This window comes from Camelus ferus, chromosome 12 (genome assembly GCF_009834535.1).
Source record: "Camelus ferus isolate YT-003-E chromosome 12, BCGSAC_Cfer_1.0, whole genome shotgun sequence".
NCBI lineage: Eukaryota > Metazoa > Chordata > Mammalia > Artiodactyla > Camelidae > Camelus > Camelus ferus.
This window is the reverse complement of record NC_045707.1, coordinates 15414754-15437245: the sequence shown is the minus strand read 5'-3', so window position 1 is coordinate 15437245 and position 22492 is coordinate 15414754. Positions and strand designations below refer to the sequence as shown.

General features: G+C 53.9%; 1 protein-coding gene across 1 annotated transcript in view; it reads left to right on the top strand.

The window, feature by feature from the left end:
- The first annotated feature begins 2038 nt into the window (after nucleotides 1-2038).
- The window catches only part of FAIM2 (Fas apoptotic inhibitory molecule 2), a 33322-nt gene continuing 12868 nt past the window's right edge, over nucleotides 2039-22492 (top strand). Inside the window, exons 1-11 of the mRNA XM_006177698.3 lie at nucleotides 2039-2250; nucleotides 5687-5885; nucleotides 8586-8689; nucleotides 9103-9167; nucleotides 9635-9688; nucleotides 15791-15841; nucleotides 16181-16220; nucleotides 16691-16728; nucleotides 17245-17332; nucleotides 17617-17712; nucleotides 19383-19436. Of these exons, the coding sequence (XP_006177760.1) occupies nucleotides 2236-2250; nucleotides 5687-5885; nucleotides 8586-8689; nucleotides 9103-9167; nucleotides 9635-9688; nucleotides 15791-15841; nucleotides 16181-16220; nucleotides 16691-16728; nucleotides 17245-17332; nucleotides 17617-17712; nucleotides 19383-19436 (804 nt within the window). The 5' untranslated portion in view covers nucleotides 2039-2235. The remainder of the gene's footprint in view (nucleotides 2251-5686; nucleotides 5886-8585; nucleotides 8690-9102; nucleotides 9168-9634; nucleotides 9689-15790; nucleotides 15842-16180; nucleotides 16221-16690; nucleotides 16729-17244; nucleotides 17333-17616; nucleotides 17713-19382; nucleotides 19437-22492) is intronic.

Sequence of the window (22492 nt, the reverse complement as noted above, 5' to 3'; positions counted from 1 at the left end):
AAGGATGTGACCCCATCAAGCTCCCAGCTCACTCCGGGGAGCCCCTCACTGTTCCCAGCTCCCCTCAGGCACCCTGTACTCTAACCACCCTGGCACTGTGCTGGGGCCAGCTCTAAACATGCTCTGGAGAGAGTGTTCCTCCTTGAGAAAAGTGATCTGTAGAGATCCCAGGCAAAGGACACAGCAAGTGCAAAGGCCCTGAGCTATGCTTGGCCCAGTAAAGGAACAGCCAAGAGACCTGTGTGGCTGGAGCGGAAGGAATGGGGAGAGAAGGAGTAGGTCAGAATCACAAACACATGAAAATGCCAAGTTCTACATAAATTCAGGCTCTGTGTAGCACCACATGTCTGGGTAATAGTAATAGGAGTCACTGAATGCATTCCACATGCCTGATACAGTCCTCAGTCCTGCCAACACAAAACATCTACAGACAGGACCTCTTAGAGTTTAGCAGGGAGACGGACAAAGGAACTCCACAGTGCCATGTGACAGGTGCTGTGTCAGGGCACTCTGAAACCACAGAAGAGAGCATCTCACCTGAACTAGGGGCCAAGGAGGCCTCCTGGAGGAGATGGCACTTAAGCTGTCAAACAGGAGAAGGAAAATGCTCCAGAACACAGATGCAGAGAAGGAGGGGAAGGCCAGAAGCTGGGATGCTGGGTAGAGCTTCAGTAGCAGTGCCAGGGCCAGGGGCAGCTGGCTGGATGAAGGGCTAAGGAGGAGAGTGCTGGGACAGGGAGGCGCTCAGGCTTGTGGGGACTGACAGAGCCTCTGGACAGAGAGGCCCATGTTTAAGTAAGTGTGTGAGAAGTTGGTGGTTATAGAGTGGGAGACACCAAGTGAGTAGAGGTGGTAAAAAGACTTCAACAATTTACCTGCCGCCCCTGGGCCCTGCTTTGTCAGAAGGTAAGGGGCCACCGCCACCTGCACCAGGTCTTGGTTTCTCATCCCACCCTACAAGGTTCAGATCCTTCTTTTTAGGCAGATCTCAGTCCTCACTCTGGGGCAGCTCAAGACACTGGAAAGAGATTTCCTTGGTTAATAATAACTCAAATGCTTGCAACACATTGCGGTCTTCAGTGTACTTTCACCACAATGACCCATGCGTCTTACAGTAAACCTAGGAAGGACAGAGCTCTGCTGTTCTCCTTTCCATAGGAGCTGCTGCAGCTCAGAGAGGTTAAGGCTGTGCCAAAGTCACACGGCTAGTGGGTGACTAAATTGGGACGTGAGCCCAGCTCTTGAGACTGCAAATCCCACAGTAACACTGCAGCAACTGCAGAAAACAGGGCTTGGTGATGGCCAGGTTCCCAAGGACAAGCCTGGGAAAGGGGACGGGACCAGCCCTGGAATGGGGAAGAGATGGAAACAGGGGTGATGGAGGCTGAAAGTGAGGCAGAAAGGGGGCAGTGTAGGAGGTTGGAGAGGCTTTGACACAGAACTAGAGGTCCTCTAGAAACATCTGGTAAAATGTCCAGGCAGGGTTTAAAAAAACAGAAGCTGCATCCTCTCTCCCCAGGCCTCTGTGAGGGGCCTGTTGCTCCCATTTTGCAGGTGAGAAAAGGGAGGCAAGAGAGGGGCCCACATGGCTCGCCCAAAGGCCCACAGGAACTTAGGGCCCAGGGGCCCTGTTAGAAGCCTGGTAGGGTGACAAGACAGCGGAGACTTCCCACCCCAGCGTGGATGACGAAATAGAGATGATGAGACAGGAGGTGGAGATGGAGACAGAAATCAGGGCCGCATCCAAAGACGGAGGGGGGAAAAGGCAGAGGTACTGACGGAGCCTGTCAGCGGCAGAGACGGTGGAGAGATAAGGCCCTGATACCCAGATCCAGTTACTGGCAGGCAGCATCAGCTGATCGGGTGTCACACGCAGTCCTGGCGCTTGCTCCCGCCCGCGCGGACCCATCCACCTGGGGAGCCCCGCAGCGCAGCGCTCCCTAGTCCCGGGGAAGTGGGGGTGGGGTAGGGTACGAGGGTGGAGGGGGTGGGAGGAGGGGGCGGTGCGCCACCTCCTCCCCTTCCGCTGTCAAATCCGCAGAGACCTCCGCAGCAGCCTCCTGGCCCGCCCCAGATCCCCCCTCCCGCTCCTGGATGGTACGCTCCGGTCCTCCTGGCCTGGCTGCAGTGGATGTTGCTAGAACCCACGCGGAGGAAGGAAGAGACGCAGGCAGGCTGCGGTGACCCAAGCAGCCGCCCCTGCCTCAGGCACCCCCTTCCCCGAGAGACGGAACCATGACCCAGGGAAAGGTACCGACATCTCCCCCGCCTGCACCATCCTCCATCCTCTGGATCCCCCATTTCCCTGTCATCCTAAGCAGGCTTTTCGGACCACTATAAGCATCCTTCCTTGGCTTTTGTGCGAAGGTCCTCTGCGGTCCTTGCTGAAGTCAGAGGACCAGAAGGCCCATTTCAAGGAATGGGTTGTGGTCTCTTCCCTCCCACCAGGCTCACCTCTCCTCCCATCTACCTTCCACCCCATGCGTTGGCATAACAGGACTCTTCACAGGCGCCCAGGTCCCCTTAAGGAGTCAGCCTAGGTGTCTGGTGTGTGTCTGTGTAAGTGTATGCACCCCAGGGTGAGACCTGAGGGGTAGTTCCTATAGGGCATGCGTCCCTCGGTCTATTCCCAGCCCCAATCATATTATGCTCATCTTTCATACCCTCCATAGAAGCCCCCCACCCAGCTCCCTGTCGTTATTCCATATCTGGATACATCCCCTGTGGTTGGGGGGCCGGGGGTGGTTGATGGCAATCCTGCTTAAGGATGCTCTAATTTTTGTTTTGGTTTTGGCCAGACATGGGATTGAATGGGACCAGATGAAACGTCTTCTCTTTTTCCCCCAATTTTAGACCTGCAATGTAGGGAAGGGGCTGGGGCAGAGACTTGGCTGGCCTAATAAGGTTATGTAACATCAACAGCCTGTGGAATTATACAACCACCAGGGCCTGGGGCAAAGAGGGAGGGTCCACTGGGCCTCTGCTTGGGGATGCTAAGGATTGGGCAGAGAAAAATAGAAGAGGGACCTCCCCTCCATTCCCCCTTCTTTTCTGCAAGATGAGCTTCAGAGCCAATGGCATTTTCCCTGAGCTCTCAGACCCTCCTTTCCTTGTTTTTAAGCTCATCATGCCTCAGAATGATGTCATTGGGTGATACCACTTTCTGCCATTGGGCAGACTGCATTTGAGGATGCCGGATATGTGTGTATGGGGGTCAGGGCCCAGGAGACTTGGGGGCTGGTCAGCAGGGTGGGTGTGGGTAAGAAAGACCAGCTTTGGACAGGGCTGAAGTCAGAGGTGATAATCCTTTCACTACAAGCCCTGGGGCTGGACTCCGAGGCCCTTGGTTTTGGTGGGCTGAGATGGGTTTTCCTGGGCAGGACCCTGCTGGTCTGGGTGATGAAGGGGGTTGGTGAGTAGGAGGGAAGCGGATGAGCCAGGGCCCCATTCCCACAGGACTGGGATCCAAGGCCCTTCCCTAAGGATGCCTGGGGGGTATCCACTGTGGTGAAAATGAAGAGCTCCCCACTCTGTGGCTCCTCTGCCTCCACTTCCCACCCCCACCTTCATGAGTCACTTTGCCAACGCTGCTTCTTGCCCTGGGGTGATTGTATTGCCCTTCTTCCTCTGCCCCTCACCCCCAGCTTGCTCCCAGGTTTTCCAGGGATGGAAAAGACCCTTTCAGTTTAGTGGTCCTCAGAGCTGGATGGAAGCAGAGACCTTCCGGTGCTAGTCTGTCTCCGGGAAGCCTCAGCTAGACACACCCTGCAAAGAAGGAACTCTGTGGGGCTCTGCAGGTTTAACACCTTTTTGAAACCAGACCTAAATCCTATTTGTTTTCTAAGGCTCAGTCCTTTTGGTGCTGTTTCTGTTTTCATACCACCTCCGCCACCCCAATCTTCCCTTCTCTGGTGGCATCATTCAGGCCCTCACAGCTGGTAGCCTCTCACCAAAGCTAAACTTGCACATTATGGGGCCTGGGGGGCATATCTGAGTGTAAACAGGCTTGAGTTTTCAACCAGCCTTGGGGTATTTCCCACGGGGTTTCAGTTTCCTGGTCTGTAAGATGAAGGGGCTGAAATAAATGCTTTCTCTCTCAAGTCTGTGATTCTGTTCTGGTTTGGGTTTCCAATAGGCCGAGGCCAAAAAGAGACACTTAGCCCCGGGGCCTCTTGCCCCTCCTTTGCCCTGCAGCCCCCATTCCTCTCCCTCTTTTTCCCCTCTCCTCTCCCCTCCTTTCTGTTTCCCGGCTCTGCCATCCCCACCCACCTTGGTCATCTCCAGCCCAGCAACAGGAGGCCAGTCCCAGCGGATGGTACCTGGGCTCTGCAGCTCGGGGAACCATATGTGACTCTGAGTCATTCTTCCTTTCTGATCCTCAGTTCCCTCATTTAAAAACAGGGGTCAGATCTTTAAAAAAGACACAAATGAACTTATTTACAAAACAGAAACAGACTCACAGACATAGAAAACAAAATATGGTTACCAGGGGGAAGGGAAAGGATAAATTGCAGATACTAACTACTATATATAAAATAGATAAACAAATTTATACTGTATAGCACAGGGAATTATATTCAATATTTTGTAGTAACCTATAATGAAATAGAATGTGAAAAAGAATATATGTTTGTATATATATGACTGAAACATTATGCTGTACACCAGAAATTGACACAACATTGTAAACTGACCATACTTCAGTTAAAAAAAAGAAGAAAACAGGGATCAAAATACAGCTAGCAAAGTAGCAGAGTGATTAAGTGAGAAAAACGTTTATTTAGTATTTTTAAGGGCCTACTCCATGCCCAGCCCTTCCCTGGACCCCAGGGAAACAGTAGAACCATATAGAGCCAGTCCCTGCCCTGGGAACAGTAACCACCAATGGTGGGTTCTCCTAAAAATTTTCTTCTTCCTCAATTCTAATCCAGGTCCAGTGTGTGCCCCTGGCCAGCTCTGACCCTCCTAGAGCTCAGTTCTCCCATCTATAAAATAGACAGAGTCTTTTTCTTTTCCAGCCTTATTGTGGTATAATTGACAAATAGAAATTGTATATATCTAAGGTGTATGATGTTTTGCTATATCTATAACTTGTTAAATGATCACCACAATCAAGCTAGTTAACACATCCTTCACTTCGCAGAGTTACCTTTTTTTTTCCAGTGGCAAGAACACTTATCTACCCTCTCAGCAAATATCAAGTACACAATACAGTATTGTTAACTGTAGTCACCATGCTGTACATTAGATCTCCAGAACTTCTTCATTGTGCATAACTGAAACTTTGTACCCTTTGACCAGTGTCTCTCCATTTCCCCCACCCCTAAACCCTGGAAACCACCTTTCTACTCTGCTGCTTCTATGAGTTCAACTATTTTAGATTTCACATATAAGTGAGATTATGCAGTTTTTGTCTTTCGGTGTCTGGCTTACTTCACTTAGTATAATGTCATCCAGGTTCATTCATGTTGTTGCAAATGACAGGATTTCCTTCTTTTTTAAGGATGAATAATATTCCATTGTATATATACACCACATAAATTGGGGAGATTCTTGTCTGTTCCCCTGCCTTTCCTAATGCACATGAGAAAGTACCCACAGAAGTTCCAGAACTGAGGGGCTGCTGAGGAGGACTTGGAAAGCACCCTTTCCCTGGTGACTGTCTCCCTCTGCCTCTATTCCACAGCTCTCTGTGGCTAACAAGGCCCCCGGGACAGAGGGGCAGCAGCAGCAGACAAATGGTGAGAAGAAGGAGGCTCCAGCAGTGCCCTCGGCCCCACCTTCCTATGAGGAGGCCACCTCCGGGGAGGGGCTGAAGGCAGGCGCCTTCCCCCCAGCCCCCTCAGCTGTGCCTCTCCACCCCAGCTGGGCCTACGTGGACCCCAGTAAGTCTCTCAGCTCCTGGAGACTGGAGCATCAGGGGAGTGGTGGGCCCAGATGGAAAACGTGGGTAGGAGGAAGTTGCCCAGAAATAGATGTACTGTGTGGTTGTTGTATGAGGCTCTGATATCAAAGGGTTGGGATTTGGAGGACTGGTCTGAGGGTAGGTTAAGGAGAAAGCCATGAAAGAGGAGATATGGTGTCTGCAGTCATCATTCTCTTGGATGGGGAACAGGGGTTTCTGAGTCACGAAGCTAGGGCAAAAAGAGGGGATGGATGTGAGAGAAAAACCAGGAGCTAGTCTAGAAGAGAGGGATGCAGAGAAGGGATGGGAGAGGTCAGAGTGGATGCAGGAAGGAATAGAGTGAGGCTATAGCTGACCAAGGCCTTAGCTAGGGCTGGCTCCCTGGGAGTAGGGGTGCAGTGTGCTTACATATTGGCTGATCTGAACCCTTCGTGGGGACATGTCTCCACAGAGGCCTCAGGGTTGTTGGGGGCTGTGAGCCTGAGGATCCACTTCACCCATTACCCTCCTTGTCTCTTTTCCTTCCCCCAGGCCTTAACTGGGGGCAGGAGAGCATGATGTGGGGAAGGTATGTGGATGCCAGCCTCAGCATGCCTCATGGCCAGACACAATTCATAGGCAGACCCACCCAGCCTGATGACAGCTCCTTGCAGACTGAGAACCGCAGCTGGTAGGGTCCCCTCTGTTAGGTGGGGCAGCCCGTGGGAGCTTTACCTCAGGGCTGGGAACACACAGCTCCTCACTAGCTGTAAGGATGCCTTCCTCAGCCCCTTCACCCTCCCTCAGCAGTCCCTTGACCCCTCCCCCACGTTATCAACACCCCCTCCTCCCCCACAGAATTCTAGAAGAGATCCTGAGGACAATGCCTCAGACAGAGTCTCTCCTCACAAAGAGTGGCCACCATGGTCCGCACCTCCCACCACAAAGCCTCTCAGCCCAGAGCCAAGCAGACTTACCCCACTGTGACCTACTGGAGGGCCTTTGAAGGTCTGGTATTATGGGAGCCCTTCCCACTGCCCCTGACACTTTTTCATGTCAGGCTGCTTTTTATCCCCTTTTCTCCCCTCTGTGGCCTGGCCATTTGGGCTTTGAGAGAGGTTGTAGAGGGAACATGAAGGAGTGAAGGATAAGAGGTTGAGGGTCCCCAAGCCCCAGGTTGGCAATGGGTCTACCTCCCTCCCCCTTCCTCATTTCCCATATCCTGGTGGCCAGGACTGGCTGCCTAAAAGAATGTTTTCCCAAAAGCTGTTGGGGCAGAGGAAGGCAGTTCATTTCAGTCAGCATATGACAAATGTTTACTAAGTGTGTTCCAGGTACTGTCTGGCACTAGGCTAATTTCTGGGGATGCAATAATTTGTAAGACCTGCCCTCACAGAGCTGACTGTGTAGACAGGTAAGTGGACAACCACCACACAGTGAAACAGGAGCAGTGATGGTGGCCTGGGCAGTTCAACTAACCTGCTTGACAGTCAGGGAAGACTTCTTGGAGGAGGGGGTATCTTCGTGGAGTCCTGAAGGATGGCGTGTGTTAGGTGGGGAAATGAGTGTCCATGGCTGAAAGAAAGAATGTGCAGAGGCCCAGAGGAAAGAGAGCACATCGTTGAAAAAAATATAGTCAGGCTGGGGAAAAGTAGAATAGATAGTGAGCAGTGGGGCTGGAGGGCTCCTGGGAGGCTGAGAAAGCTTTGTTAAGGAACTTAGACTTGAGTAAAAGGCAGTGGGGAGCCATCAAAGAGCCTGAAGCAGGGCACTGCCAAGGTCAGCTTTGAAAGACCAAGATGGAGGCTATTGCTGTGGAGGGGAAGGTCACAGAGAACTGGCGGGGACAGTGGAGGAGAACAGAGTGGACACATCTGAGGCCTTAGGAACAGCCCAGAGGAGGGATGAGAGAGAGAAGGGTGTGTAGTCACCATCAGGCACAGAGCTCTCACTTTTATCTCATTTTCGTCCCCATGAGGTGGGTATCACTGACCCACATCATAGAAGAGACTCAGAGGGCTGGTGACTTGCTTAAGGTCACACCGCTGGTCAGTCTTGAGGAGGAATCCACATGTTTGCCTGTGGAGCCCATGCTCTTCTGAAAGCCTGAGTCCTGGGACCACACCCCACAGCTTCATCCTCACCTCATTCTTGCCCTTGTCCTGACTTTATTCCCGCCTCTGGTCTCCCGTCATCCCTGGTTCCCAGCTGGAGCACCAGCAGGTCCACCAATCCAGCAAGTCCCCAGTTCCCACCCCAAGGGCCTCAGAGCAAGCTGGGGTAGGACCTTTGAGCCAGGGGTGTGCAAGGTGGCCCTGGGAGAGTGGTTGTCCCTCTCAGCTTCCCAGCCATGAGGGAGCCAGAGTGTCCAGGGAGGGGGGTGAGGGACATGAGAAGGAAAGGTCACACTGGTATGGCAGAGCTTGGCCCACAGGGAGCCCTAGCCAGCATGGAGTGGGTGAGGAGGGGAGATGATAGTTCATTCTCAGGACTTGGAACAAGGAAGGTGAGAGGCATCCTGGGAGAGAAATCTGGGATCTCTGTGGGATGGGTGGGCCGGGAATTTTGAAAATGGGGCTAGAGAGAAAGGCTTTGCCTGGCCGGGAGAGCCAGTCCAACAAAAGGCAGCACTGAGCAGGTGGCCACTGGGGACAGTGTTTATATGTATGGCGTTCTCATGGCCCTCCCCTGCCCCCTCAAGGCAGCAGTTCCAGCTATGAGAGCGGTTTCCCCACTGGAGACCATGAGCTCTTCACCACCTACAGTTGGGATGACCAGAAAGTTCGCCGAGTCTTCATAAGAAAGGTAACTGCCTCCCCCAGCTCTCCAAGATGGGAAGGCTGGTTTGGGGGAGCCCCAGAGAAGCCCCGACCCAGCCAGTCTGCCTCAGAGGCCATCCCTCTCCCCGTCCCTTCTGATCCCAGCTGACAGCACTGCTGGGAAGTGGGGGCGCCCCCTGCTGTGCCTGATCACAGGGTCTCTTCTCTCCAGATCCTGCGGGTGTGGGATCTGGGGTGTCTTTGCTCTCCTTTCACCTTGCCCTGGATCCAGTCCAATGACCCCCTAAGGAGGAGGGTGGAGGGCACAGGATGTGGGTCTGAAGGGTAGGTTGAGTCACCGGGAAGCTGGGCTCTTCCCTGAGCCTTGCTGGGGGCCTAAGCCTCCTTGGCCTCCAAGCAGGGCCTCCCAAGCTGAGTGGAACCCCCTCCCACCCCTAGGTCTATACCATTCTCTTGATCCAGCTGCTGGTGACTTTGGGTGTCGTGGCTCTCTTTACCTTCTGGTGAGTTGGCCGTGTGGACCAGCATGTTCTAGGGGTGGTATGGCCAGGCCTCAGGTAGGGGTGGGAGATCCAGAAGCAGACAGTTCTTGGAATGTTTGCCTGAAAATATTTGAGCAGGGCAGCAGCCACCCTCATGCTGGAGAGGAACCTTAGCGCACACGGAGGGGGTCCTCCATCCAATGTGGAGGGGGGGAGCGGGGTGGCCTTAGTGCTTTCCAGGCCTGCTGGTCTCTGTGAAGTGGTTGTTCCTCTCAGATGCACCAGCCCTACTCCTGGGCATGGAGTCTCAGCCTGAGACCATGGCTGGGGCTCCCTCCGCCCTCTGCAGTACAGCCCTCCTCTCTTCTCTCAAGGACTCAGGACTTCTCTTAAGTCCTGTGACATGGGTGGGGGAAGGGGCAGGTGCAGATGTTGAAATAGAAATGGAGACAAAGGGTACATTCTGATTCTCCCTCTCTTCTCTGCAGTGACCCCGTTAAGGACTATGTCCAGGCCAACCCAGGCTGGTACTGGGCATCCTAGTGAGTATACCCTAGACCCCTTCCCAGAGCATCCTCAGTGGCACAAGGTGGGAGAATCCCAGCCCATGGCCTCTCCCCACCCCACAGGAACCGTCCTCACAAGGCCATGATCAGAAGAGCCTTTATAGGGTGTTTAGATCTGAGAGGGAGGAGAGGAGATGGGAGTGGGTTCTGCTGCCTGCTCAAGGAGGGAAGGGTGGGGCTGGGGTCATGCTGGTGAGACCGAGACCTTGGCCCTGAAGAGAAGGGGTGCTGGAACACCTTGGCCCATGCTAATGATAACGTTGCTACTCTTATTAATGTGGCTGTTATTAGTGCTTACGAATTATTAATCATAATAGCTACCACTCACAGCATGCCTAATAAGGGCCAGGTATTGCTCTGTGCGCTTGATACACTGTTGCTTTCGCTCCTCAAATCTACTGGGTACGATTACCTCAGAAACTAAGGCTCAGAGAGATTGAGTAATTTGCCCAAGGTCACACAAGTAGACAGTGGTAGAGATGGGATTCAAACCCAAGAATCAGGTTGAGGCTTGTGCTCATAATTCCTCTGCCCAGCAGACTCCCTTCCTCTTGAGCACTGGGCTCCTGCTTGTCCCATCCTCTTTAAGGAACATGGCAGGTAACTTGAGAGAAGGTCGTTCTGACCTTCCGATGTGGGCAATCACGGAGTCATTCTGGATCATTTCAGGCCGGGCCACCCTGGGCTCAGAGCAGAATTACTAGTCACCCAGGATCCTTTAGCACCCACTGTGAGCCCAGCTTGGAAGTAGGGGAAGGTAGTGGATGGCACAAGGTAGCCTGTGAAAGAGTGGCGTCCAGAGGAGGTGGAGCACTCAGTCCACATCAGGGGGTGCGCCTCAAAAGATGAGCCAAGAGGACTGGGGACCAGAGTGCCTTAAGCAAAAGCATGGGAATGGGAGTGCACGTGGCCCATTTGGTCAGTTAGGGACTAGGCTGGCAGAGTGCTGGAAGGCTCAAGGGAGGGGAATCTGGGACAGCCCAGAGAGCAGTGGGGCCTTCTGGGAGGCTCTGAACGTCCACCCAAGGAGCTTGCCCACTACGGCTGTCCCAGGCCTATGTCTGGATGGAGATCTGGTGGGAATATGGGTTTAGCCCAAAGCCTCCTGGACCACCCAAGCCCAGAATAGTCCCAGAGTGGACCCCGAGTTAACAGAAGCCAGCCAAAGGCTGACAGGAGGGAGACAGCCTGGCCTTGGGGACTCCTCAGAGGAGCAGGGGAGTGGAGGAGGGGCTCAGTCAAGTTGGGGGTCCCTGGGGAGGAGACATTCACACTCAGAGCCTTTCTTAGGGCACAGGATGGAGGGCCTGTCTGCAGACCAGGCAGGGACGGTGCAGTCTTGAGAATCTGGGGACACTGTAGGGTAAAGCTAATGAGGCCCCAGGGACCGCCACCCAGGTCAGCACACACGGTGGGTTGGCATGGCTCCCGGCACGTCAGCACTGCCTGGCAGCCTCGGTGCCCTGAGACCTTGGGAATGGAGTCCCCAGGCCTTTCATCAGGCCTTCTGCTGAGAGGTCTTCAGGACCCTATGCCCTGAGCAGATGGTGGCGGGGGCACAGCCCAGGAATAAGCAAGCTTGAGAAGCAGGGGCAGAGTCTACCTCCCTGAGGGTGGATGTGAGAATCTGACCTCTGAATAGTGAGATTTAGTGTCCTTCCTGCTCAACATCTCCAGGCAGAAAACAGAGACCTGGAACTCAGAGGTGGGTGGGGGTGGAGAGAAGTTGGAAGGGGGTGTGGACCTGCGCTTTTCATGGGGTATCACAAAGCCTTAAAGGTGCTTGGGAATTCACCATCAAGGTACTGCTCTGTTCTTCAGAAAGCCAGTCTGTGGCTCTGCCCCCACTGTCCCCTCCCCAACTCTCTGTCCATCCTGCCCCTGCCCCCAAAGTTTATCTCCAGGTCTGAGACCTGTTGGGTCTCACCTCTCCAACATACCAAGCCCTTAATGGCAATAAGAATAAAACAGGTCTTTTTCTATGTGTGTGGCACTGTGCCACTGTGATTTGCAGATATTCTTCGTTTTAATCATTAACAACCATACCAGGCAGATATTATTATTATCCCCATTTTATAGATGAGGAAATTGAGGCTCAAAGAGAAGTTATTGCTTACTAAGCAGCACAGCCAGGACTGAAGTCTGTCTTTCTGATTGCAAAGCCCAAGCACTTGCCCCCAGTGTTCTGCTGCCTGCCCCCACCCCTAGCCGGGAACTGGTCCTAGAGCAGGATGAGTTGGGGGAGGACTCTGGGTTCAGACGCTGGCCTCCACCTGAGCCTCACTCCTCTGTCTTGACACTCTGTAAACAGACCATGGCTTCAGCCCAGGCCCTGAGGCCCAGGCTCTGACAAGCAAGTCAGTCTTTCACTTCTGTGACTCATTCTTCGCTCCTGGGGACGGCAGCCTTCCAGCACCCAGCACCCTGCAAGCGCCCCTCCCAGCTCCCGCTCCCCGCCTTTCTCCAGGCCCCAGTCATCTCCTTCAGTGGGCTCTTGCCTTATTGTCTGATTGCTCCCTCTGAGCTCTGACAGCGGGACCTGCGAGCCTCCCTGAGGTGGGGAGGAGTGAGGGCTGTGGGGTAGAAGGAAGGGGAACCCAGCAGAGGAGGAAAAGTGTGAGACCAAAGCTGGGGGGAGGTGAGCCTGAGCCTCTCCAGGAAGCTGTCAATCAGCCAGATTCTAATTATAATAATAACAACTCCCATCCGCAGGTCACTACCCTGTGCCAGGCCCTGTGCTAAATGCTCCAGCCATGCATGCCCTCATTCAGTCCTCGCTACAGCCCAGTGAGCTGGTACCAGTATTCCTGTTTCACATAGCAGGAATCTGGGGCTCTCCAATTAAGTAACTTGTTCAAGGTCACACGATAGGTGGTGGTAGAACTGGGATGTGAACTCGATTGTCAGGCTCCCAAACTGCACCATAACATGCCAGGACAGCAGTCCCTCTGCCCTTCCTCCCGACCACTCACCTTGAGGGTTGAGGAGCTCTGGACCATAGGGAAAAGGAGGCTGGGCCTTGCCCTTAAGAAGCTTCCAGTCTGGCCAGGGAGACAGGCCCCACGCCCAGGATGCACATAGACAAGGCTATTATTATTATCATTATTTTTGAAGTGACTGACCCGTGACTCAAGGGAGACCAAAGAGCAAATGCTGGGGTGTTTCTCAATAAATGGGTCAGGATGACTCCACCGTCCCTCACGGAGCAGGGTATCCTGCGGCCCTGGCCCTGGCACTGAGAACCCCTCCATCACTGTGACAGTGGTGTGCTTCATTTGAGAACCACTGAAGGGTAGGGAAGGATGAAGATAGAGGGCTCCCAGTCACCAAACCCAATAGGCTTGTCTCAACCCCCACAGTCCCTGTGCATTCACATTTCATCTAGAAATATTTAAAGGTCAGGCCCCAGGTTAGGCAATAGCTTGCTCTGGATGCTACATCTGGGTCGGGGTCAGATGAGCGGGCCTGTAGGGTGTGGGGTCCAGGGTGCAAGCTTTGGTTGAGGTATGCCCGTGGGTCACAGCCCCTCTAACCCCAGTCTCAGGCGTCCTGGTCTGTTCGTCCTTTCTAGCCGCAGCAGCAGAGTGATGGGCACATTGTGAGGGTGCCCAGGGCGATGAGGGTGGAATGGAGGGACAGAGTGCAGGGAGGGATGGGCTGGAGAGGTGGGGGAGCGGATCTTGCAGGGCTTTGCCAGGTCTTTGGAATTTTAAACAGATGAGTCACATGATCGGATATGCCTATAGTTTGGAGAGTGGAAGGCAGGGCTGGAGGCAGGAAGACCAGATGGACAGAGGTGGCCTGACCTAAAAGGATGGTAGTGGAAATGGAAAGAAGGGAACAGATATTTTGTCTTTTTTTAAAATGTCTATCTCTTTTTTTTTTTAATTCTTTTGGGGGGGCAGTAATTAGGTTTATTTATATATATATTTAATAGAGGCACTGGGGATTGATCTCAGGACCTCATGCATATTAAGCACCATGTACTTTACCACTGAGCTATACCCTCTCCAAAGAGGGGCAGATTTGAGAGCTACCTGGGTAGAGGATCCACAGGTCCAGGTGACTAGTTGGGCGTGGCAGGGTGAGAGTCAAAGCTGACTGAGGTCACTGGTTGGGTGACTTGGAGGCTGCGCAACTTGTCCTTTGCAATAGGAGATGCAGGAGAAGGAGCAGGGAAGAGGGCAAGTTTGACTCTAACCTGCTGCATTTGGCACGTTTTTGAATAGCTATGTCGGCTCAGTAGGCAGTTGGTTATTCGGGTCTGAGGTTGAGAAGGAAATGCTAGATCAGGAATATGGGTGTGGGAGTCATGAGCATCTGCCTAATAAAGGGAGTCCTGGGGATGAGTGAGCCCACCGGAGGGGAGTGTTCAGGGAGACAGCCTGACGGGCCCCTGTGCTGAAGGAGCCCGGCAGAGCTAGAGTTACTCTGAAGGAGACTGAGAAGGAGGGGTCAGGGAGGTAAGAGGGAACCCAAGAGTGTGTCATTGTGGAACCAGGGAAACAGTGGGAGAGATCAAATATTGAGAAGTCAGGTAAGTTAAAGACTAACAAACATCAATTGGACTCAGCAAGGTCACAGTGATATGGTAAAGCCAGCTTTCATTAAGTGGGGCTGGGGCTGGTTTGCTGGGTTGAGGAATAGTTGTGAGATGGAGAAGACACCATGAGCAGAGACAGCTTCTTCAAGGAGCTTGGCTGTGAGGGTGGACAAAGTGGCAGTAACTAAAGCCAGGGAAGTTGTTGGTTAAAGATGGAGAACAGCTGCGGAGCTTTGTGAGTAGAAGAGGTGGCAGTGGCAAGGGGTAAGCAATAGAGATGACAGGGTAGTTGAGTATGGGACCAGAGGTGGAGGGGATTAGCCTGGGACAGGAGGAGGGCCAAGAGGAAGGGCACACAGATGTGTGACGTGATGTTTGCAGGTGGCAGGCAGGCAGCCAGGGAAGCCCCACTTCATCTCCAATCTTTCTGGGACACATCAGGCCAGACCAGCAGTAAAGCGAGGCAGCCTGGGAGGTTTGCAGACAGAGGGAGATGGGTTGGAATTGCTATGGAGAATGGATGAGAGAACCAAGGAGTGAGATGGGGAAGAGTGGCAGGCGCCATGTTGAGGGTGCACTGGGGTTGCATACCAGGCATCGATGTTGGCACCCATCTCAGTAGGAATGAGCATGCCCCATCCTTGGGTCCTCAGCCCTTATCTCCCATCTAGACTGGCCTCCTCTTCCACCGCTCTCTAGAAAGTCCTCAGTCCTCAGCCCCTACCTCTGGGTTACACCTGAGCTTCCTGCCAGTCTCCCAGACATGGCTGCCTGCTCCAGAATTTCATGCCACAGGTACTTCTTGCTGTGCCAGGCGCTGGCAGAGCAGACAAGATCATTACAGGTAGTGACAGGGCGAGGAAAGGGTCTGAGGGAGGCAGTGCGGGGTGGTGGTGATAAGCCAGGACTCAGGAGCCAGAATGCCTGGCTTCTAATCCCGCCTCTGCCATGTAGTAGCCCCATGACCTTGGACAAGTCCCTGACCTCACTGTGCCTCAGCTGTCAAATGAAGAACGTGCTTCACAGAGCAGTTATAAGGATTATATTATAAAGCACTTAGCACTCTGCCTGGCACATAGGGAATATTGTATATGAGCTTTTAATATTTTTTGAAATAATAAGATTGTGTCTGGAGGGAACCACTTCTTTAAAAAATTTATTTATTTTTAATGGAGGTACTGGGGATTGAACCCAGGACCTTGTGCATACTAAGCATGTGCTCTGCCACTGAGCTATACCCTCCCCCCTGGAGGGAACCACTTTAGATTGGATGGCTAGCTATCCCATGGCACCCAAGATTCAGTATTTCTAGAAGCAGGCTCATCTTAGACCTCTTCCTCTCTTTTGGATATTGGATCACCCCATAGCTGGTTGCAAGGCTCTAGGATTATCGTGGTCTTAATCAACCTCCCCTGCCCCGAAGAACCCTGCTTGGTGCCCCAAGGGCAGGGTTGGCAGAGAGAGGAATGAGCAGGGGACTGGGTGGAGGGGCTTCAGGGAGGACTAGCTAACTCACCCATACATCTGTCTCTCAGCGCTGTGTTCTTTGCAACCTACCTGACCCTGGCCTGCTGTTCTGGACCCAGGTATGATGATGGCTTGAGGAGCAACTTGTGGGAACATGAGCAAGATTTTGGAAGTTCTGGCCCCAGTCCTCCCTGCCACTTAGATGCTGTGAACCCCTAAGAGGGCCCCATCCTTCTCTGGGCTCCATCAAGCAGTCCTGCCCCTCCCCCCTTTACTTGGCACCTCAGAGGCTGAGGGAGGGTGAATGGACAGAAGGAGGCACGTGGGGATGTGGCTGAAGGAAGAGGCTCCAAGTAGTGGGGGTGGGTTGGGCAGAGACCCCTCTGTGTAGCAGTGACCCCCTGTGCTGCTGGCACCCCCTCCCCACTCTCCTCTGAACTCGGTGGCTTGCCTTACAGGAGGCATTTCCCCTGGAACCTGATCCTTCTGACTGTCTTCGTAAGTGATGTGGAGGTGTCTGGGGTTAGACGCTGAGTGGGGAGGGAGGGAGGAGGCCTGGAGGTTGGGCTTTGAGGGCCAGGAACTGGGGGCATCCAATGTGAGGTCGCAGGGGGAGTCCGGGGGATTTTCACCCCACTTCTTCTACAAGGACATCCCTCTCGTTCCAAATGGGCTTTCTCTCCCTACTCCATCCAGTCTCCCTTTCCACTTCGATTTTGTTTTGAAGAGATTTGTATGGGGAATCCTAGAGCTATGGATGAGCAGGGGGGTCTTAGAAAGGAGGAAAAATAGGGGTACGAAAGATAGAGACAGCTGGCGCAAGGCCTGTTGGGACCTCCTTCACCAGGGGAAGTCCTGGAGGTAAATGTGTGTGTAAGTGAAGCAGACTCAGGGTTGAGGGGTAGGCACAGGGGGTGGAGACCCAGGCTGGCCCTTGAAGGTGTCCCTCATCTTGCTTCTCCTTTCAGACCCTGTCCATGGCCTACCTCACCGGCATGCTGTCCAGGTAAAGGGGACAGGCAGAAGGTGCCCTAAACATCATCTCTCCTGGGAGCATTTAGATGGGGGAGTGGTTCAGGCAGGTAGGAGACACTGGCTTAGAGCCTTCACCTTGCTCTCCTCGGCCAGACAGCGCCTCCAGAACCTGGCCAGGTCAGTGGGGTGGGGGTGGAGGACAGAGGAGAGCAAGGTGACGCCTCTCAAGCTGCAGCTTAAAAAACCCCAGGTTCGTGATCACATGGTTCCCTGCAAACCACTTCCAGGTGCGAGCACAAGCCTCTCCCCACCCCCACTCTCACCTCTTCAAGATCCTTCTAGCAAGAGTTTGAGTCTAAGGATTTGGGGAGGGCAGGTCCCAGCAGAAAGGATGGGGAAGTAGAGAATGGATCAGGGGAGAGGGGAGAGGGCAGAGGTCAGAGGTCGTGGGATCAGGTCCTGGCAGAGGACAGTGGGCCTGGGAGGAGGGCTGGGGGAGACCAGAAGCCCTGCCCTGAAGCTGACCTCTAGCCTGACGGTCCTGCAGTTACTACAACACCACATCTGTGCTGCTGTGCTTGGGTATCACGGCCCTCGTCTGCCTCTCCGTCACCGTCTTTAGCTTCCAGACCAAGGTCAGCTCCGGGGCCTGCGGCCAGGGGAAGGCAGAGGGGGTGGGGGCTCCGAGCTTGGATTCCCTGGCTGGGGAGAGGTAAAGTGGATGAGTAGGGTCTGGGGAGGCCACCTGGGGTGAGGTGGGGAGGGACGCTGCGTTCTGAGGGTGAGCACAAGACGGTGGCCTGCCGCAGAGGCCTCAGCCTTCCCTCCAGCACACTGCCCGGCCAGGGCCCCCAGGAATGCCGAGCCGCCCTGTGCAGGGCCTGAGGCCCGGCCGCTGACACCCATCCCATCCCTGCAGTTTGACTTCACGTCCTGCCAGGGTGTGCTCTTCGTGCTGCTCATGACTCTCTTCTTCAGTGGACTCATCCTGGCCATCCTCCTGCCCTTCCAATATGTGAGTCTCCAGGTCTCCCAGCCAGCCGCATGGGGGTAGAGGGGGAGGGACCGCTGGCCCGAGGGTGCCGTTTCCTCCTACATCCTCCAGGGAAGGCCCAGAGCCAACGGCTCACAGCTTGCCCTCCTGTCCTGCCTCTCCTGGCACCTGCCCTGGGCTTACTGGCAGTGTAAGCAAACAACTAAAGGAGGCTTTTCTTAGCAGGCCTGGGCACCTGCCCACTACACGAGCCACATCCGGCTTCACCTTTCCTATCTAGCCCCTCTCCGCGGAGGTGAGGCTGAGGGGGAGGGCAGGAGCATTTAAACCCCCAGCAGGGGAGGGAGCTCTGGGGCTCCCTGGAGCTGCCAGGCCCAGCGAAAGGACCTCCTGGAATTCTTGGGGGATCAGCCAAATCCAGGGAGGCAGCATCGGGCTAGCCAGGTGGGCGAGAAGTGGGACAGTGGGGCTCCGAACATACCCTCACCCCATTAGAGTGTCCATGGGGGGAGTCAAATCTCAGCTCTTTAAGAAGTAAGTGTATGGCTTGCCTGGAAAATCCAGCTAGGACTGCTCGGGGCTCAGGGACCTGTTCCAGGCACTCAGACTACTGCAAGTGGAGAAAGGGGCAGATTGAGGGCATCACAGGAGGGGGTTTGACTCCTGGGAACCTGAGAGAGGAAGCTACTGGACCCCTGCTGAAGGCTCGGTGCTTACAGCCTTCCCCAGATCCTCGTAGCCACCTTTGGTACGTGGTCCGCCTTTTCTGCCAGTCTGGGAGCAGTGTTCCTCACTCGCTGCTTGCTCAGCCTGTTCTGCCCAGCCCCCAGGGTACTGGCTGCCAGTCCAGGACATCAGGATTGGTTCTGGCATTTCCTTGACTCTTCCCACAATCCTGTTGACCAAGGGAGGAGCCGGAGCTGGCCTGGGGGCCCTCTGTGTATCTAGGATGGGGGTGTACAGGAAGGGGCCCCAGAGCTTCAAAGAACCCTTTATTGACCTGGGTCAGGCTAGTGGGATGCCTGTGTTTCCAGGAATCTTCTGGAGGAAGGCCCTATGGAGGGCAGGGCTGGTGTGGCACCTTTTGCAGGATTTTCACACACAGCTAGGTACCCCTGCGACCTGGGGGAAGCAGAGGTTGGGAAGTGGGCATGCTGTTCCAGCCTCTGCAGGCAATCCCATCATGCACAGCTGGCAGGGGCTCCAGATGCCCCTCCCACACCCCTAAGTTCAAGCCTATGTCCCCTTCTGCCTGAGCCCCTAACCCCCACAGGCTAAGCCAGGGAGCTCCAGACAGAGGGACAGACAGACAGCGCAGGAATGAGTGCACACTGGGAGGAGGGAGCAGCCTCAGGCCAGGCCCAGGCTGGCAGGATGACAGGGCCCCAATAGGATGAGTCACTCTGGGCCAGCCTGAGCCTGGGGCTGTGTGTGGAGGGAAGAAGTGCCAGTTGGGAGCTCCCCTGCCAGTCCCTCATGATCTCTGTTATCCTGGGGTACCCCCACCAACCCTGAGCACACAGAGAATCAAGGACCTCTCAGTCTGGGGCTGGGTTTGCAGGGGTGAGAGCAGGCCCCCAGTGGGGAGGTCTGTCCCATATCCTTCATTCTCCAGACAGATCCCTCCTCCCTACGCTTCTGCCCCATTGCTCATCTCGCCAGCCCTAAGCCCATTTTACATCTGCCTGCAGGTGCCCTGGCTCCACGCAGTGTATGCCGTACTGGGAGCAGGCGTGTTTACATTGGTGAGTGTGACCCCCTGGGGCCCCCCTTCTCAGCCTCCCACCATCTTCCCAGGCCCCTCCACCATCAGCCGTCTTCCTCACAGCCCTCCTCCCTAAACCCTTCTGGAGTGCCAGTGGGCAGGGAGGGGCGCAGTGCTGTGGTCAGGGAGTTCTCTCAGGTCTCCAAGACAGACTAATTGACCTGGGAAGAGAGGGAAGGTTGTAACAGTGAGATTGAGGCTTAATGACAGAGCTGGGAAGAGGTGCCCTTGGCTCGTGGAGAGGTCCAGTGCTGCTTGTGGAGGGTGAGAGAGTGAGGGTTGTCCTGGCCACATGGACTAAGTTAGTCATGCTCTCCTGGGGTAATCTGGGAAGGCTTCTTGGAGCAAGGGAGATTCCAAGTACTCTGTGACAGAGATGCAGTTAGATTGAGCTTGTCCTTCTTGGTTCTCACCAAACTGAGAGAGTTGATGACGATGATTATGATTATCATAACAATGATAGTTAATGTTTATTGAGAGGCTTCTCCCACAGCAGGCTCCCCACCTACACTGAATGTCACCATAACTCTAAAATAGGTTCTATTGTTCTCCAATTAAGACGCGGAGCCTGAAGCTCAGAGACTTTACATGACTTGCTCAAGAGCATACAGCATCCTAGGAAGTAAACAGCCAGATTGAGAATCTGGACAGTCTGGCCCCAGAGCCCCACTCAGGGTCTGAGGCTAGGTGGGGAAGGGAGTGGCGTGGCTAGAGGCAGATGCCCAGGTGACAGAAGGTGACCAGGGGCAGACATCTGCCTGGAGCAGCCCAACACAGGACCTTTGCTCAGGGGCTCCCAGCACCTGAATGTGGTAGTCCAGGATCCTCCCAGTTTGACAAGCATGTGTTGGTGACATGTTCTTGGGGGATGTGGCATCCAAGGTAAACCTCCACTGCCAGCAGGAGCAGTGACCAGGCTCTCCTTTCCCTCACTGGAATGTTCAGTTCAACTCAGTCTGGCCCGAGCTCCGGGCCGAATCACAGGTTCCAGAAGCTTATGGGTAACAGATTTGAGGGAGCAGAGATGAGGGGAAATAGGGAGTCAGAATTATGAGCAAAGGTTTTGAGGGGTTTGGATAGGGATCATGCCAGGAATGGGAGTGTGGTAGGTTCATTCATCCATTTCCATAGGTCTTTACTGAGCACCTACAACATGTGACATGTGTGCTGTGTGTCCAGGCTGCCATAGTCAGCAGGAAGAGCACAGTGCGTGGCACATAGTGGCACTCAGTAAATACTGGTGGAGTAAATGACCTCCAGGCTCAGAACTTGAGGGCTGGACAGGACTAAAAAGGGGTCTAGAGAAACTTCAAGCCTCTCATTTTACAGGTGAGAAAACTTGTTCAGTGATTTGTCTAAGGTTTCCCTGCAAGACAGTGGTAAATCAATTGAGTGTGGCCTTGGTTAAGAGTAGGGTGACCTTTATCCCAGTTTACCCAGAACTTCCCCAGTTTTAGCACTGAAAGTCCCACTTCTTGGGGGAACCCCTAGGAACTCCAAGATTGGGCAAACCACGGTAGGATGGTTATCCTACAACACTAACTTCTCTTGGCTCCTGGACCAGTGCTCTTTCCTCCAGCAGCACCTGCTAAAGACAAATTTCAGTGAAAAGGATGAGGTGGGGAGTCAGGCTAGGAGGAAAGAAGAGGGAGGGTCAGACAGGGGGAGCCTGGGAAGGCCTCAGAGGACAGCGTTTGCCAGGGACAGATGGAAGAAGAGGCATCATGCAGGGCAGAGCGGGAGGAGAGCGAGGAGCGATGGAGGGTCAGGATGTTTAGGACGTTTACTTGGCTTCATGCTGATCAGGTCACAGCAGGTATGTCAGCTATTCCAGGAGGCTGTGCGTAGGAGTAGGGTTGAATGAACAGTAACCCCTTAAATTTGTTCAATAATCCGCTGTGTTATTAGAATAATAAAAATAATCCCAACCATCTGTTCCACCCTTTACATTATACAAAGAACTTTCACACCTATTACCTCACTGGATCTCCATCACAACCCAGCGAGGGAGGCAGTGCTGATGTTATAAACCTGCTTTCCACATCTGAAGCCCCCGTTGTTAAGGGGCTGGCGCAGAGTCCCACTGCCAGGAAGGAGCAGATTTAGGACAGGACCCAGGTGCCATTTCCAGGTTCCCCCTTGGTCCCCCTTGGTCCCCCTCGGTTTCTGTTGGCTTGAAGTGGGGAGAGCCTGGGGAGATCTCTCCAGCAATTTCCCCCCTCCCTTTCTTGCACCACCAGTATGGCCCTCCCTACTGGGTTATTTCTGTCAGCATCTGAAAAAAAACACACACAAAATAGTCTGAGCCCACATCTCCCTCTAGTTCCCCCTTTAGAGCAAAACTCCTTATAAGGGAATTTACACAATTTCCCATTCCTCTCCTCCCTCTCTCTCTTCTGTTCTCTCTTAACCCTCTTCAGAATTCTCCCTGCGAGGTCCCCAGTGGCCTGTCTGTGACTGAATCCAGTGGTCACTTCTCAGTCGTCATCTTGCTCGACTCTCAGCAGCATTTGATACGATTGCTCATTCCCTACCCCAGAAGCATCATCTTCCCTCAGCATCCAAACCACTAGCCCTCCTGGTTTTCCTCCTCCCTCCCAGGTCACACTGGAGGACCCTAGGGCCGTGGACTCTCTACACTCACTCCCTAGGGGATGGCAGACCGACTCAAGACTTTCAATACCTATCTTTTATGATGACCCTAAGTTTTACATCACTAGCCTGGAATTCCAGGCTAGAATTTCCAATTGTCTGCTCGGGATGCACATTTGAAAATCTAATAGGCACCTCAAACTTAACATATACAGAATTGAGCTCTTGCTCTTCCCCTGAACCCGTGCTCCTCCCTCAGCCTTCTTCGTCTCTGTAAATGGCAGCTCCACCCTTTTGGTCACTCGGGCCAAAGGCCTTGATGACATCCTTGACTCCTCCACTCTCCACACCCCACAACTGGCGCAGCAGCAAATCCAGCTGGCTCCACCTTCTGTCTAGAGTCTGACTGCTTCTCTCCACCTTCATGGGTACTGCCTGGTCCAT